General features: G+C 32.6%; 1 protein-coding gene across 2 annotated transcripts; it reads left to right on the top strand.

The window, feature by feature from the left end:
- Window positions 1-115: 115 nt before the first annotated feature.
- On the top strand, window positions 116-18,832 carry LOC100743716 (E3 ubiquitin-protein ligase AMFR). Of its 2 annotated transcripts, XM_012390835.3 has the most exons (9): window positions 116-281; window positions 426-528; window positions 4,345-4,624; window positions 11,335-11,592; window positions 15,464-15,619; window positions 15,779-16,101; window positions 16,189-16,576; window positions 16,953-17,203; window positions 18,039-18,832. In XM_012390835.3, the coding sequence occupies exons 3-9, from the start codon at window positions 4,373-4,375 to the stop codon at window positions 18,208-18,210; spliced, it is 1,800 nt and encodes a 599-aa protein (XP_012246258.1). In that variant the 5' UTR covers window positions 116-281; window positions 426-528; window positions 4,345-4,372; the 3' UTR covers window positions 18,211-18,832. The 2 variants fall into 2 exon arrangements, with proteins under 2 accessions (XP_012246258.1, XP_012246257.1); XM_012390834.3 differs by having other exon boundaries at window positions 117-528.
- The last annotated feature ends 81 nt before the right edge of the window (window positions 18,833-18,913 follow it).

Raw genomic sequence — 18,913 nt, 5'->3', positions numbered from 1 at the left:
AGGATTCACATTTTCGCGCGCAATATTGATAAGGTCGGCCAAGTGGCGAACCTAACCTAGTCAACCCCCACTTTTTGTTACTTATATCAATCGATACTTCTTTATCGACTGTGCAGTCAGTAAGTCTCCTCAGCGGTCTCGAGCACTGCAGTTGTCGTGACACATTGTGTCGTATTGTGTCGCAATAATATCTTCAAGCTGCTCCTAAAGAAACGAGAGTGAAACAAGCGGTTCGCCAGCACGAGATACGTTCGAACAAAACTAATTCGTGGACTTCTCTCGTACGTATACCATGTAAAACCATGATGAGCCGCGTGTGCTGTTAACTGGTGGATGATTTCGACCGAGAAAGTCTTACTTTCAGTAGCCTTCCGGTTTCTCTTTTCTCCGCGGTATTCTTACCTTTATTTTCCTCATAAATTCAGTGCAGATATGCGTTAAGTGTCGACACGAGTCTTCATTTTCGGAAGTACCCTCTTTCATTTCGGTGATGGATTAAGGACAACGTGGTTCAATCATCAATCTCAGGTGAGTCCACTTGTTCTGTATCGATAGAGCGTCTTTTTATAGGAACATGATATCGAGTATGGTTCATTGTATTTAATCTGTCACTTAATATTTTATAATGAATTATTTATTTACTTATTAGTTGCTTTAACCCAGGTATGATTTATGTTTATATGGCAAATGCAGTATGCTTACACATAATTTGAATAGAGCAAAATTTCGAACTTATAATTTACATATAATAATATATCCATTTATTAACATTGTATCCCGATTACTTAGTTTATAATACATACAATTGGAAAAATAAAACCATTGGGATGGATAACTGATGTAAGAGAACTAACCATTATGAGAAAAAGAAAGCAAAGCAAAAGGTTGAATGGTGAAGTACTTAATATTCGATAAATTTAAGTATACGAATTATTAAAATGTAGTTGAATATATGTTTCTTTAAAATTGCGGGGAATAAGCGTTTCTCATCAATTAAAATGCTGAATGGAAAAATACACGAAATTGGAAAGTATTAAGTACAAGAATTAATAAAAAGAAGATAAATATGAATTATATAGAATTAAAATAACTAAAAGAATTAGATAATAAAAAATTAATAAACAAAAATGATAAAATTAAAAAATTTCATTAATTGAAAAATTGTGATTAAAAATTTCTGTTCAATTTAATACTCGGTTAAATTAATGAATAAGTAAGTATGAATGAACAAGGAAATAAAAATATTATTAAATTCTTAATAAATATTGGTACAGCGAATCCAAAGTTGATCCAAGTTAAGTTTATAAACAAGGAGTCGACAATGTAAATAAATATATGTTTTCTCGTCTGAATCAATCAGGTAATATATGGATAACTAGAAAATCATAATATCTGATTAACAAAATTTTTAACATATTGTAAAATAGTTAACAAAATTCATGTGGGTGAACATTTTTCTGTTGGTAACGTGGTTGTGAAATTTCAAGGATATTTTAATTTCTCTTTTAGATTTAACGTTCTCTAGACAACGAATTTATCGAGCAGGATATTGTTCGCGATATAAAGATATGTACATACGAGTATATCCAATAACTTTTTATGGAACAAAGTTTAAACACATATCATATATAACTTCTTAACATGAGAAGGTTTTCTGCTTATCTTATCACGTGCAAACAATAATTAATACATTTATGTGTTTCTAGTGTATAAACAAGAAAGAAAAGTATTAATGATTAATAAATATGTTCAGTAAACACTTAAAGCATAATCTCTCTAAAAGCAAATTTAAGTCAACATTATTTTTGTTAGGAATTATATGTAACTACTTTAATAATGAAAATTTTAACATTCAACTGTAATAATTCAATAGTATTAGTAAATATATAATAACAATTCAAAAATAAATATACTATTGAACGTAAATATCAAATATACATATATAATAATGGCAAAAACATAAAACATGGCTTTACTCTTCGATTAAAAAATAATTCAAATTTTAATATAGAAATATTTAATTCTAACGACGAACGAATTCTATAGTCTATAAAATATGGAAATCAACGATAAATTGCCATATTCGCGAAGCAAGAATATATTTGAAAACACAGTTTCATTATCCGATTAAAAAATATACGAAACGCTGCGCCGCACTTATTTGCTTCCCGTTAAACTTTTAATCATCGAGAGCACGATAATACATGCCGAGAGTCATTCATTAATAAAAATATTTGTGATTTCTAACGAGAGTCTGTAAACTATCCGCGAGATGCCCCACGGACGACCTTCCATTTATCATCATCATTAAGTTGGTACACATGCAACTTCTCAAATTTTTATGCAATCTTCTTAATACGTATTTAAGTGAATGTGATTTGTATTTCATGCGTTGCATCATTGGAAATTCGGTTGATAACAAAGTATACTACATTACTGCATCTAAATTCGGAGGTTAACCATTCATAAAGGCGCGCACACATTGTAATATTCGCGCATCGCCACTATCCATCGACTGGCACGTAGCAATTTTGAACATGAAACAGCACGGTAATAACAGCGAAAAGAGTATTATTTTCATAGGGGAAACAAAGGTAAAAATTACTGCATTACAGAGATCGCTTAACCCGTTTAAATATACGTAGCTTCCACTTGTATAACAACTTTCGAAGATCATAAAGGAACGAACTGTTCCTCACTTTAAGTGAGTCATCCCTCGACTGCAACTGACGGATTATATAATGAAGAAGTGTATAGCAACATGTGCGACAACCACGTAACTGTACGGAGTAGTAACTGTGACATAATCGACGACAGAATGATTCTACGTGAAAAAACAGCTGGAAAATATAGAATAAAATTTATTCATATGGCGCTTCGTTTTCGAGAAAATCGAGTTTGAAAGGTTGCCAAGTATCGTTAATTTAGATATTAATGTATTATTAAATGCTTCTTTTTTCCTATGAAAGTAGAATATGAGGTTTGTTCGGCTAAACTTAACTCGGTTGAAACAGTGCACCGCCTCAGATTGAGAGAGCAATGATCGCTTTCGCGCTTTTTTCCTGCTACGCGTCCCGGCTAGAAAGGCACTCGCTGCCTCTTTCAGACACGTCACGTATCCTCTCGCCTGTACTTAGTGCTCGCGTATTAGGTAAATTTGTGTGGAAATATATTAACATCGAATAAGAAAAAATACCAACAAAACTAACATTATTACATTTATATTTATCATTTAAACGAACAATTTCTCTTATCTTTTACGTGACCTCATTGAATAACATGTAACTTCGGAAAATGACATACGTCATACAGAGACTTGAAATAAGTATGTACTTCCATAATCGGCGCAATGAATCAGTGGAGTGAATCACCAATCGTTACTCAGAAATGAAACCAGAAAGAAGAATATGTAATTGTTCGAATTAAATAACCTCGCATCAATAGCTTTCGTATTAAATTAAAGTAACCATTCGCTGCTACAATATAAATATAACGATTTTAACACTTAGCAAATCCGGTCAAATAAGCGATATCAAAATTTAATTTAAAATTGTACATTCATTGTTATTTCTTTTATTCGTCTAACTATATGTAAATTCTTATATTAACAAAAATTGAGAAATTAATCAGTCATATAATACAAGAATTTACATGAAGTTAAATGAACAAAGGAACTAACAACGAATATACAACTTTAAGCGAAATTTTGAAATCGGTCATTTGACCAGATAAGGTTAGTATTAAAGCAAACGAGTTTTTATGTCTTTACGATTTTGCAACAGCTCCGCATTAAAATATTAAATTGGTGTAATACACGTAATGTACATATTAATATACGGTATCTGCAAGAGTAAATTACGAGTTTGTATATATTACCTTAAATTGCAGTTAACACTCTCGGATCTGATCGCATTTTTTTTTTTTTTGCATATAGTTCACAAGATAATCATTTAACCAATTAGCTGTTGCCGATGTGTTGGAAATAGTTCTCTTTTTTTATTTAATTTATACTTTACAGTTTGTCCAGCTGTACATTTGATAAATTTTTCGAACTCTTGGAAATGTGTGTACCTAAAATGTGTCGCAAAAAGTAAGCGATAACGAGTATACTCGTAAAAGACAATTAACTAGTTAACATATTGACACCATATTGTAATTTTATTTTAGTGAGTTTTTTCCATCTAGCCTTTTACCTAATTAATGCACTGCGTGTACGAAATCTCCATTAACAATATACATACATATAATAATATTTAGTAATAACAATCTTTTTCGATATAACTTCAGATCCATTAATTACGACAAAATCAAATATATCAATATAGATCGTAAATGTGTTCGCAGGAAGCAGTAAATCGCAAGAACTGCTAAGATGCCGATAGAATTCTTGGACCGGCTTCCAATGCCAAATCTCCGGCTGTATACGGCAATAAGCTTCGGCGTGTTATCCTGTTCGATATACTATGCCGTTCAAATCATCAAAGACCCGGCATGGAAGATCACTCACACTTACGTGGACTCTGAAAATGACTCGGCCAACAACATCGACTTCGATCCGAGGGATTCCGCGATGTATTTGAAGGAGTTGCTCGAGTGCATGCTCGACGAGCCTATCTGCATCTGGGTAAGTGGTACACGACGATTCATTCGCACGAATTTGGGGTTAGGTTGGGGTTAGGTTGGGGTTCCTGGGAGAAGTGGACTTCATTATTATCATAGTATTAGTATTAGAACTACCAGTCAAAATGGCTGGTCTTAGGCTTTCTGTTTTTGCAGATAGTAAAACCGTGATTTTATCCCTTATTTTCACGTTATCCGAATAAAAATTTTCCCAGACTCCGATACGAACTACCTTTTGTAATTATCAAGACATTTACCAAAATTAAGTAACAAAAGATGAAAAAAATATGTATGTACTTGTCATATATGTATATTTCCCCTGTGATCTTAACCTATGAACTGGTATGTATTTAGATATTTGCGTTTCAACGTGTTAAAAAAATAACTATTTACTATAAAATAACATCCAGTCGTGTTCATCTATGTATTTATTTGCCTGTATTTGGTAACATAGAACTCGCAAAGTCACGACGAGGTAAAATAATTTTCTACGTTCGGACGGTGTAATATTCGCGTATTTACGTGCAAAACTTTCACGCTATCATAATTAGAACATGAACGTGAGAAATGAAAGATAAGGCTCTTATCCGGAAGTATTCTTGAGTTCAGGTTACGCTTTACCAATGTTCTTATTACGTACAAGAGCTTAAATTGCGTCTTAGAAAATAATCAAGACAAATATTGACATAAAAATTCAACAAGCGATACAAAATTATTTTTACTACATCTGAAAAAGTTTAATTCTACCATTAAACATGTTCTAAGAAATTAACGACAGATTTAAGATAACATCAAACACTTCTGTATAATTTTTGCATAGTGTATGAAGAGTATTTAAAAAAAAAGGGAACAAAAAAGAATAGTTTCTTGCCTATATATTAATTGTATTCATTTAATATACGGAATGACTCAGCCTCTTCCGGCCAAACGTTGTCGGTACATTTTATAACGTACGTTCATAAGTCAAGATAAGAAAAAGATGTTATATAAATGTATGTCATTGGAAATGTTGTTAAATACATAAATACGTGTAACATACAAAAATATGTTAAATACGTAACAAAGAAAGAAAAGATACACAAAATGACCGGTACCATAAGAAATAAATAGAATGGATAGGTTAGGAATATTTATCTCTGGCAATAATCAAAAGATGTCACGGTATTATTTCTACAATTCTAAGTAGAATTCCGTTTCTAAATTCCGTTTTACCATTCCTATCGATGGAAGTTTAACAAGGGATAAAAAAATTGATTCTACGTTCCTTTCTAGACTGTACTGATAACTATATCGCCGGGAAAAATTGAGCCACCCTTATTTCAGATGTTCTCCTTCTACAAATACCGAGAACATACCGGAATTTTTTCCAAAATTAATATTCACTTTTATTTAGATAGACACATAATTACGTTGAATTTATCTACTTCAATTAATATCATTCGAATCACTGACTTAATACATAGAATATTAAGGTTATAAAGCTGTAGTATGTTAAAAACATTAAGTTATCCCAAAAAATTCTTTCGTTTTTATGAGGAAATAATAGACATTTTTCGTTTTATATTTTCTTCTATTACTACAAAATGAGTCATACATAACTCAGTAAAATAATACAAAAGGAAAAATGTGCGTCAATTATTTACTTGTAAAACGAGAAAAACCTTTCCGACAGTCCAATACACTTAAAGAAGAAGAAACGAAAGAGAGATGTTTTTTTACTTTATATAGCCATTTTTAATCATTTTATTTCTACGAAAGTAATGAAGCAGTGCGTCCATTTTAGAAGCCAATAACATCCGGTGAATATGTATCGCGCGCATTGAACGAAATGTAGCAGAACACGTGGCCAATGAGTACGTGTCCCCTCAGGGACAATTTATATCGACTATTCCATAACTAGCGAACTTTCTCCTTTCTCCTGGTGTTACTGCCATGATAAATGCGCCGTTTCTGAGTAAGTAAACGATCTGTCTCACCACAGACATACAACTAGTCCCGTTTTCAGTTTCTCGAAACGTATCCTTTCTCGCTCTCTATCACACAGTGTCAGGTTACGAAAGCACTCTATAGCACGTATACGCCACTATATAAGTTTTCTAGCGAAAAATAAAGTAAAACAGACGATAATCGTGGAATTATTATATAGATTTATAATAAATTTATAATTAACATACAGATTATAACTTGATTGATTTACTTATTTCAGTGATAAAATGTATACCTCCGGAAAAATTCGCCTAACACGACATAAATTGAGTTTGTCAATCTGAAGATGCAAGGAGAACCAATAACCCTTGAACACTCAACAAGCAATATCGACTTCTAATAATATATCTTGACACAGTTTTTTTAATGATACTTAAGGCACGGAGAAAAGTTCGGAGATGCACTTCAAATTCTAAAAAGTAACAATAAAAGAAGTTTAAAGAGTTCTAAATTCTTTATCGTGCTCTGTATAACCATATTCTTTTGACAAATTTTTCGTTTATTTTTTAACGAGACAGATAATTAATGTTTCCGATAAAAAGTTCGACTAAAGTGTTTCCAATAATTCTGATAACCGATACTGTAATATTATTTTCTTCCAAAATTAGAAAAAAATTTGTAAAAGAAAAATAGAAAGTACGATCACGTCTACTGTGTAACGTCAAGAAATTTAATGTTTCTGATGTAGGGTTCCGACCTACAAAGGAACGTGAAATTTTTTAGGTGTCCTTAACCTTTCAAATACTTTATTAAACACGCGTTTCTCGTTCTGCGACGTGGGTAAAAGTTACAAGCGTACGCAATCATTCTGTCATCTATGACTTCATGTATTTAACATATATAGATATATAACTATGCTTAGATATTTTCGCAAATGAAGTCGCCGCCATCGTTTTAAGCGCGTAGTAGCAAATGCGAAAAATAATTCCGTGTAATTCCATCTGTTTTTATGTTATTATACTAGAAACCGTGTGCTTTGAGAAAAACACGTTTTATTTTTTAAATATGGCTTACATCAACTCTGTAAGTGAGTAAGCTGGAACCGTTTGCATCTGTATATAATTTTTTAACTGTTTCAAGCTTCCAAAAACAAAATAATTCTTTTTGTAATACGTACGAATAGCTGTTCTTTTACAAATTTTTGAACGAATGTAAAATTATGATAGATGTACTTAACGATTTCAAATATTCGTCGTGTCTTAAGAGCAGTAAATCGCAATTTACCTCACGTTTATAAATCATCTTATGTATATTCCAATAGTTTTTTCCCCCGGAAATATTGTAAATCAATGCAAAATGTACAGTTAATGTTAGTTCCTAAAGACTTAAGGAAGCCAATAATTAGGAAAAAAGCGCGTCCACACGATGACTGGTCATAAATGATATTGAGATCTACAAGGATAATCAATGTCAGGATTAAGAAATTATTGTTCACTCTTTTTTTTTTTCGTTCTTCTATTATTTTTTCTTTGACGTTGATATATGAGAAACGCGAAAGAAAATGCACCCGCAGATAGAAAAATGTCAGCATAATAATTGTAGTTTATGCAACACGGACAAAACTGGACGCAATCAATATTACCGTACAGTAAAGTGCGATATAATAGAGTGGAGTAGATATATAAGTAGCGAAATAGGTATACCATAAGAGGTGTAAAACCGAAAGTTCGTCCAAAGCCGAAAGACACGGACTAAGCAATGATAAATAAATAAATAATATTAACGTACAGTACATATGGCATACGCGTGGCCTTTACATGTATAGAATAATCAATTTCGGCTTATAAATTAGTATGTAAATCTAACTCGGACGGATGCTTACCAAATATAATTGTGATAAGTTAAAAACGAATGAAGAATACGAAGCGTTGAAATTTTATAGCGAATCGGATATATTTCTATTATTAGATCGGTACATATGAAATGTTGTTTCTTTAAAGTTTGAATCTGCCAGGCCATTCATTACCAATCACTAAACTGCTAACCCTGTTACGGTTATACTTCAATGTTGTTTCCACTATAGAGACCAAAAACGATTTTTAATGTTTCAAAACAATGTACAACTAATAATACAACTAATTCTCGATATTAAAAGTATAATAGACTTCCCTACAATGTCAAATCTATGTGAAATCATTCTACGATCTTAATTCTCTATAAAGTAATCGTTTCAGGCTAATAAATTGTTCCACGTTCTCGAATCAAATTTAAAGATTGAAATAACCGATGTTTCGGTTGAAACTAAAATTATCTGTCCTTTCGAGTCTGTTTGGCAGACAGCAACGTTGTTGTTATACCACTTGTACCAGACGTTGCTTCTTAGTTCCTATCTTCTTTGCCAAAGGGAAAGAATTCTCCTGATACCATCAAGACCATCGATAAATAAACAAAGTGGAAAAAAAAGAGTGTTTAAATTTGCGAGTGTAAAAAATTTCAGTAAATATTTACGCTAGAGTCGACATCATTGATTAGTAGGATCTGAAAAGATGTCAAGGTCAATGTCCCGCACGATTTCATGTACATATGTATGTATACAAGTGACGTTCAGCTTTGGTTTCAAAGATCTACGTGAGAGTATATTTAATGTTACCTTCATTGTACATTTTTAAGATCTAGGTCAGATCGAGATACATTAGATTTTGTTAAGGTACCTCCTAGAGCCGGAGAAAGAGATTTTTTAAGCAGTAGAAAAGCCAAAGAACTCAGTAATTTTTCCAAAGATATTTATTCCGTATTTGCTTCAAGTTTCATTATACGGCTTTCTCTAACGTTCTCAATTTTTGTTCTTTTTCTTCAGTTTTAAGAATCTTTCCCTGTGCTTTTTTGTAACCTTGGGAATTACACATGTGACAGTCACATGTGACCCAACTGCAAATGAATCTCTTTCTAATTTGCCTTGCCTGGTAAAGACACAGAAATGTTTCATAGCATTAAAAATTATCCACTCTTCTTGATTATTTTCCTGTCATATACACAGTTTTTTTTTTTTTTTAGTTATTTATTTAATTTGTACTTTGCAATTTGTCCAGCTGGGCGTTCGGTAAATTTTGTCTAACTTTATTGTTAAATAACATGTGGATAGCTACCCTCACCGGAATACTATCTTCGAGTTTGTCTATTTTATTTCTTTAGCGAAGTCAGAGGGGCGTTTTCTTTTTAGTATTTTCTATACACAGTGACTATAAAGAGTATTTGCACGATTCCAGTCAAATTTATAAGTACTTACACGTTGAACTTAATCCCATTACTAATTATTAGACCGCGGATCTTTATTCAGATTCCTATTTTTGAAACTATAATTGAAAAGCTGCTTCCTCCAACATTGCTTTATCTATCATGTTTTACAGAAAGTACTATAATCTGGATATTGATATATTTCTTTTATACTATGCTTGTTACAGCGCAACAATAAGATTCTAAAGTCATCAAGTCTTTGGAAATAGTTCAAACGATATGGACATTTTTTTAATTAGCGTATTTTTTTCCTTTTCTTAAAGCTAATCACTTTTATCACACATTTATCATTACATTCACAAACTGTTAATCGGACACTCGAGCGTCTCACGTGGCCACCTCAAGGACTGTCGGCTACCTTGATGTGACCGATACGTAGAAGTTGGAGTTTCTCCTTCTTTGTAACGTGTAACTCGCCAATTACTTTCTCCACCTCGAATAAATGCTAAATCAGGGAATTCCAGTGTCCACACTTAGTGACTTTCCTAACTGAAAACATCGTTTCTAATAATATCAATCCGCAGTAGAGGACTTCCTCGAGTAAATACGCATTTCTCTACAAATCTACGCCCCTGTGGTATCTTGTTTCTCTTTCCCAACTGTCTGTCGCATTATATCGCACTCTGAGACAGTAGTAAAAGCGTTGAACTAATTCTCACTTCTAGGAAAACTCTACATCTCCTTTATCGTTTAGCTTTACCAATTAAGTATTGTCTAATAGTAAATCAATTTGAAGGGTTCCTCAGCCTCGTAGCCTTTTTAGCAATATGCTTTGCACAAACGATGCAGCGGGATATGGACAGGTGAATTTTCGTAATTATAAAAATACCCATAGCCCGATGGCTTCTCTGGATTTAATTTACACTGTACTTACACTTGTACCTATTCTTCTATTTATACTTACTTAAATATATTTTTATTACACATTCATCCACGCGTCCCTCTATCAGATAATCTCGACAAAATGTTCGCACTGCAACGATACGCGTTTTGTATAATTTAATTGAATTAATAACAGTCCGCAGTTTGCTAATTACGATATTCTAATATTTTCATTTATATACAGGGTGGTTGGTAATTGACGGTGCAAGCGGAAAGGGGTTGATTCTACGCGAAAAAAGAGGTCGAAAATATAGAATAAACATTTTTTTTAATTTTTCCATCGAGACAACGATCTACAGTGAGATCCGTTATAACGAGACGCGATAAAGTGCGCGCGTACCGAACGAAAATTCAAAGTCGATTTTCTCGAAAACAAAGCCTCGAAGGAAAAATTTGTATTCTATGTTTTCGACTTCTTTTTTCGCGTAGAATCACCCCCCTTTCCGTTTGTACCACCAGTTACCAACCACCCTGTATATAATATTTATTTTATATAATTATTTATATATATATATAATATAATTTAATTGATAATTTTAATATCGATGATATACCTGTTTCTATCGTGGTAATCTTTAGGCTTAAAATATTCTTTGTTGTTATTTTCTATAGACCTTAATCAACATGGCGTACTGCGTGCTAATTCTGCTGGGTAAAACAATTCAAAAGCTCGTATTCGCCGAGCTGCGAGTCTCCGAAAGGCAACACCTAAAGGACAAGTTTTGGAACTTCGTGTTCTACAAATTTATCTTCGTATTCGGCGTGCTGAATGTGCAGTACATGGACGAGGTGCTACTGTGGTGGGCTTGGTTCACCGCGCTTGGCTTCCTAAGTCTCCTCAGTCAACTATGCAAGGATCGATTCGAATACGTAAGTGACATACTGTCTGCTGACAACTGCTGAGCTGACCCTGTCCGTGATCCAAATTTCATTAAACACTTCCCAGGATGCTCTAAATTTTTCTTAAGGCAGCAAGTATTTTTAATTCCTCTAAATCAATCCTTAGGTATATTGTTATTGGGAAAAGATATTGATAGAATACTTGTTTTCAGTATACTTCTATTTAAAGTTCGAAGCTAAAGCTTAGAGCATATTAGAATTTTAAAAGAAATTAAAATATATAAATATTTCATTTATGATATTACCATTACTTATATCATTAGCATTGAAACTGTAATCAATTACGTTAAGATATGACGCTTATGATATTCTTATTTCGCAGGAAAATATACAAGAAAATTTACTTCGTCTAAAAAGTACTCCAAACTTTCGAAAACAACTTATAACATAGGAAAAAAGATCGCAATGTCATGAAATAGATAATTCTGAGACTTGGCATTACCATCGAATTTCAACTTCTTAAATTTTGTTCGTTCGAAAGACTTCGATAAAGCTATATCGTACAGTACATATCGTAGTAAACTCGAAGAAATTGCTGAATATCTTAGTACATTTTAAACAGCAACGTGAATTCGGAACGCACGCGTCGTTAAAGTTGGCACGTGCCCCAAAACGACATCTTGCGAGATTTCTCGACAGATCTGTATTGTGTTGTCTCTCTGGTAGGCGCATATGCTACGTCGTATCTTTCTGTCTATATCTTTCGCGTGTATTTCCGCGATGAATCAATCTCACTTGTTTATTTGGTTTAACTAGTGACGTGAGAAGTTACACGTTCGACGAGTCAAACAAATGGCCAGCAATGATCTTGAAATTACAGTGGCGCTTATCTGGCCAGCTATCGAAAGGAATATAAAGGAATAGGTGTATATATATACAGAGTGGTTGGTAACTGGTGGTACAAGTGGAAAGGGGATGATTCTACGCGGAAAAAGAAGTCGGAAATATAGAATAACAATTTTTCGTTCGAGGCTTTGTTTTCGAGAAAATCGACTTTGAGTTTTCGCTCGGTACGCGTGCACTTTATCGCGTCTCGTTATAACGGATCTCACTGTAGATCGTTGTCTCGATAGAAAAATTAAAAAGAAAAATTTTTATTCTATATTTTCGACCTCTTTTTTCGCGTAGAATCTCCCCCTTTTCGCTTGTATCACCAATTACCAACCACCCTGTATATATATGTACTTCTACAAAAATCCTCAGTATCTTTCTTCCACGTTGAACGCACATGTAATAAAGATACTCTATACGTTTATATACATACGTATATATGTATGTATGTATGTATTCTATTTTCTGCTGAGGATGGGTTGCTATGTGCCCTTGGCATCACACGCAGTATCCCTTCAAGAAGTCGCTTCAGAGGTCATTGGCCCTTATATTACCCAACGAACTTTCCAGTCTTTTATTTCGTTCCATTTCCTGGGTACCCTGAGGCGTCCTTTTATACAGGGTATATATTAGTACAACCGGCCAGGGAATGATTCTACATTAAAAAGTAAGTTGAAAAGAAAGGATAAGATTTTTTCGTTTAAGACTCAGTTTCTGAGCACATCAAGTACAAAAATCTTTTCGGTACACATATACTCGATCAAGTCTCAATTCATGGTGAATTTCAGTGACCGATTGTACTGCCATTTACCAGACACCCTATATAAGCATATGTGTGTATATATATATATATATATATTCTGTTTATTTTTCGACTTTACAGTCCTGGAAGGACTTGGCTTACGTATTTCCAACTCTCACCAATTCCCATACTTTTTTTTAGAGCACAGATCGCATTATGCATGAATACTGCATTATTTATTGTCGTGTAAAAAAATCTACCCAGAAGAAAGTTGCACTGTTCGAACGAGCACGTGGAATATTGGAAATAATTTTGTTTCAGTGATCTTCTTTTTTTTTTTGCGAAATCTCAAGGTTATTAGTATTTTTTTTTTTTTTTGTTATTGAAAATCCTTCATTTATTTTTGGATATTTTCGTAGAGCGTGAAAAATCAAATTCGCTGACCTATAGAACTATGGCATTTCGATCGTTTAGTTTTGAGATATTAGCGTCTGTATGTTGAAATCTTGCGTGATATCTCGATGCACACGGTATCTCAAATTACGCAGTATAACGATTCTTCACGTTCGTATGTAAACATAAATATCATCTCCAATGACGAGCGATAAGGCAGTAGATGATCGCTTTAGTTCTATTGGGACTGTTGAATTTAACGGAATGCGTTACATACTATAGGAAGAAGTAGATATTGTACTGATATATGGTGAAAGGCATCAATCTTTACAAGAAAAGGCTTTACCAAAGAAACATCAAGCCAAACTAATATTTATGCCTACATATGAACGTGAAAAATCACGGTATCGCGTAACCCGAGATACCACATGAAATTTGTATACATTTAGACGGAAATATTTTAAAACTAAACGATAGAAATGGTATGGTTCTATTGCTGGTTGAATTTATTTTTTCACGTTCTACAAGAACATCTAAAAATAAATATAGGATTATCAACAAATAAATACTAGTGATCTTGAGACCTCATAAAAAAAAAGGATCATTAGGAAAAGCTATTTTCAATATTATACGTGCTCCTTGAAACGGTGCAACTTTTTCCTGAAAAGTTTTTCATGCAACAACAAATAACGCAGATATTTAAATGACCCCATTTAACTGGTCCACACTGTATATATGGTCGGCCATTTATATTTTACAGTTTGTTTACTTCAGGAAAATGACAAGGTTGTAAATGTTAAAAAACTACAGTAAATGAATATAATGTATGTTATCGGTATTTAAAAATCATTCTTCGTATTTTTGCCAAAATTCTGAAAATTTGTTCGGTAATTGTACTGAAAGATTTAAAAAAAACAGATATCTTGGCGTGCAGAGTGGTCTGAATCTTTAGTATAAAGACAAAGAATCTTGGCTCCGTTATGCAATGAATTCGCGTGAATCCCGTTAGTATAATCGAATAGAGGTAACCAGGTTATACCTCTCCACAGCTAGACGACATTCAATTTTCCTTGATCTGTCTCATGCGTGCCATTTTTTAATTCTTTAAAGCATATTACTCCAATATTTTCTTAGTTAAACTTTGATACGTAAATAAAGCTATTTCTCAGATTTATTAATGATATATTTAACTAATTAATAATTATAGTTAAAAATAAGTATAATTCAGTAAGTTAAAGTTAAGTCAATAAATTAGTATTCGACTGAAGATATTAGATATTTTTTATAATAATTTTGTTATAATTATCATTAGATTGTAATGTATAATATTTCTGTTTGCATTTAATCACATAATTGAGCAAAAAGTACATGTTCCACAACATTTTTTCAATGTACACGTTAATTTCCACAAATCTCTTAATTTAAATAATATACGTCTGAAGTTAGATACAGTAGAGTTAGACGTATTCCAGTATATGGATTACATGGATTGTTCTATTTGAATCTATATAATCTTTAACTATAGAATAGTACTGCTTTAATCAAATTCTCTAGTTAAGTTACATAATATTCCGCGTAAATATTGTCATTATATAAACGGTAAAATTTCATATTAGTCAAATATTTACATAAAAATAAGAATCATTCTAATGAATAATAAAAAAAATATTTGCTTTTTTTAAACAAACCATTTTTACAAATTACTGTCCATGACCTAATTTAATTGATAAGCATTATAAAAATAAGAATTAATATTAGTAATAATCTATTTTAATATAAGTTATAAATTTAATGTTAATTATTATTAAAAAATTTATTATTTTACATACATAGATAATGAAAAACATTACAGAACTTTTAATTATTATTTTCTAGTTATCGTTTTCGCCTACAACACCAGGTTGGAGTCATGCGAAACTTCTTGGACTTCTCGCGACTATTCTTGCATTATCCTCCTTCATGTTACTCCTATGCACAGCTGCAGCGTTCTTCTTCGTTTCATTCAATACCTTTGTCTTCACTGCAGCTGAGGTAATGTAAACCCTTGTGTGAAAGTAAACAAATTTTCATTTATCACAGTACTCGTGACAACTTCGAATACTTCAATTTTTTTTAGTAACTTTCATTCTTTTCCACTAACAGAAGTTATTATAGCCATGTAATTCTAATAATGTATTTGCTTGTTAACAGTGCATCTTACTAGGTGTCAGAACAATTCATGTAATGGTGCGATACATAATTCATCTGTATGATACTCGAGGGGCTGGAACCTCTTCGCAACGTTCTTGGGACAAAAGAGGTCCTCTAACTTACTACACAGATCTAACAGCAGAATTAATAGTGCTAGCTGTAGATTTTCTTCACCATGTCCACATGCTACTTTGGAGTAACATATTCCTAAGCATGGCATCCCTTGTAATCTGTATGCAACTTAGGTATCTTTTCTATGAGATACAACGCAAGATCACAAAGCACAGGAACTATCTTGCTGTATTAAATCATATGGAACAAAAGTAAGTACATACTTTTTATAGTTGTAATCAGTAGACTATGGATTTTTATACAAAATTTTATACAAATTTATATATTTTTATTTCTAGCTATCCAATGGCAAGTCAGGAAGAGTTAGCAGAGAACTCAGACAACTGCGCCATTTGCTGGGAGAAAATGGAAACAGCTAGAAAGCTACCTTGTGCTCATCTTTTCCACAATTCCTGTTTACAGTCTTGGTTGGAACAGGATACTTCCTGCCCAACTTGTAGGCTTGCCTTAAACATGCAACCTAGCCACCTTGTAAACACACAAGAATTATCAACTGAACTACAAACGCCAGCTAGACGAAATGAGAATCATTTCTTTCATTTCGATGGCTCAAGATATGTGTCCTGGTTACCAAGCTTCTCCGTTGAAGTTTCCCACAATAGACTACGTGGAAATATTTCTACTATTACACATAACAACTCGCAAATGGATACTATGATTAGACAGGTGCGTAATTAATCGTACATTTTTAATTATTGAAAACTAATACATTATAATTTTGGGAGAACTTCAATGGTTCAGTAGTAATTATTTTATTAGAACCTAATGACAAATACATAGTAGAAAAAATACTGGAATTTCACTCACTGAACTCTGAATGGTACTCTATTACTGTTAACTGGTTCAAACTGGGTTCATTCTGTGTTCATTTACATACAAGGACTGCTACATATTGAACTTATTTAACATCACATTATAATTTTAAATATAGTTTACTTTCATTTTATTCACACATTTTTATTAATCAAATGGAAAAAGAGATGTTTACTTGATTTCTGTGTCATTCATTCTAATATTAATTTTGTATTATTTATTAAAACAGGTGCAGCAACTGTTTCCACAATTCCCCCGCAATCTAATCGTAGAAGACCTCAGAGGGACGAGATCAATCGAATGGACCGTTGCAAATATTCTGGATGGAGTCTTGATGTCTCCTCATCATATAATCGAAGAACCGCAATTGGAATCCGTCCTTCAAATCCATACCAGTACCACAGAAACTAGTGTTTCTTTGAATACCCCTTCGATGCCGCTACCTTCAGATCCAAGATTTGATATTCCTCTTGCTGATAGGTACTTTCTTCATTTTCATCATTTATTTCAGACATATATTTTAACCTTTTGCGTTCGAGGATTTTTTTCGTCAGGCGTAGCAGCAAATCCAGATGATTTAGCGTATATATGACGCGTGTCTTACAAATAGCATAAAATGATTTTATATACAAATTAACTCACAAAAACATTATATTCTAATAATTTATCTATATTTACATCTTTGAAAATATGATTTTATAATATTAATTTTTCTATTTTTTTGTATGATAATTTATAAAGCATTTACTAAGATGCATCCTTGAATATAATTGGTCTCATTTTTCAACAGTTCAAAATTAAGTTCATCTTCATTTGAGCTAATTTCACTTCCGAAAACCGTTTTTTTAGGGTTTCTAAGCTATAATACTTTTGCCATGATCGTCGAATCCGAACTAACATCGGAGACGTTGTCAGAATCATAGTTTCGTAAGGATTTGAGATTAAATATTTTATCTCCTTTTTAAAGTTCAACACTTTACATTTCCTAACAAACAACATAAAGATCTAAGGGACCTATGTACGAACCAATATTGCACTCTCATTAATTGGAGATGTAAAAATCTAGCATAAACAGGGACTGTCGCCTCTCACTCGCCACTGGAGTTGCACAATAGAACGCCGTGGCGACTGAGAGTCTTCTCTCGAGCGCAAAGGGTTAAAACAAAATCCATAAAGAAAATGTAAGATATATTCAAAACAGATAATTTTATGTTCCAAATAATATTTTTAAATTTGTTAAATGTGTTTTATTTTCAAGTTATCCATTGTAATATAATTTGATTAATCTGAAAATATTCTTAATGAATAATTACAGCGGTGAAGAACCTTCCAGCCTAGGAGGACGGTTTTCCAAATCATCGTCCGAACGAGAACAAATCCTGCAGCGTCGCAAAGAACTGCTGAGACTCACTGCTAAGGAGAAATATCTCGAGAAGTGCCGAGAAAAGCATGGAGCTGACGAAAGTGTTTCTAATGCCACCTCTTAAAACAGGGAAAACAGAGAGATATATGCTGATAAAAAGTTCTTGATTTTTCGTGCTTCGTAGCGATTATCTTCTTCGAAGAAGAGTATAACGACTGATTTCCTTGAGTACACGTCCACCGACGTCCACTTACTTTTTCCTCGCCTCCTTTTTGTGTTTGCTTACATGCAGTTCTTATTTTCTTTTTTTTTGTGTAGACTATGTTCTTTACTCTTTGGTTTGTTCCTAAGCATTTTTGAATGATCTTAATTATTATTGCTCCTACAATGAGAACAATTTTTTAGGCACCAGTTCTCTTTTTTTATTCACTTTTCCTTTTTTCCATAGTCTGTGCACTCATAAATATTGTATTCGCTTTCTTTGATTTTTGTCATATTAAAATCCCGATCTTTAGGAATAGTTTCCTTCAAAATTCTAGACTCCTTACTTGAGAAGGACAGTTTCCTTAAGAATACGTTTTTTATTCTTAAGAAGAGGTAAGGATAATTAACTTAAAGTATTAACCATTTAATTCTTTAGCAATAATAAGAATTAACTTAAAAGTATTACTCGCTTAATTATTTTTAATTCTTTATTTATTAAAGTAATAATTAAGAAATGAAACTTTCCTGAGATCTTAATCTTTCATTTCGTATTTCTTCTTTTTTGTTAACCCATCAAAAATTTTTTCAAGAGCTTCTATGTTATACAGAAAAAAGAAAGTCCT

Source organism: Bombus impatiens, unplaced genomic scaffold (genome assembly GCF_000188095.3).
Source record: "Bombus impatiens unplaced genomic scaffold, BIMP_2.2 scf_0896, whole genome shotgun sequence".
Taxonomy (NCBI): domain Eukaryota; kingdom Metazoa; phylum Arthropoda; class Insecta; order Hymenoptera; family Apidae; genus Bombus; species Bombus impatiens.
This window is presented reverse-complemented; position numbering and strand designations above follow the sequence as displayed.

Coding starts and splice junctions, on each gene's coding strand:
- LOC100743716 (XM_012390835.3), top strand. CDS start 4,373: ATGCCGATAGAATTCTTGGACCGGCTTCCAATGCCAAATCTCCGGCTG. Junction 16,102..16,188: donor TTAAATCATATGGAACAAAA/GTAAGTACATAC, acceptor TTTTATTTCTAG/CTATCCAATGGCAAGTCAGG. Junction 17,204..18,038: donor GATATTCCTCTTGCTGATAG/GTACTTTCTTCA, acceptor GAATAATTACAG/CGGTGAAGAACCTTCCAGCC.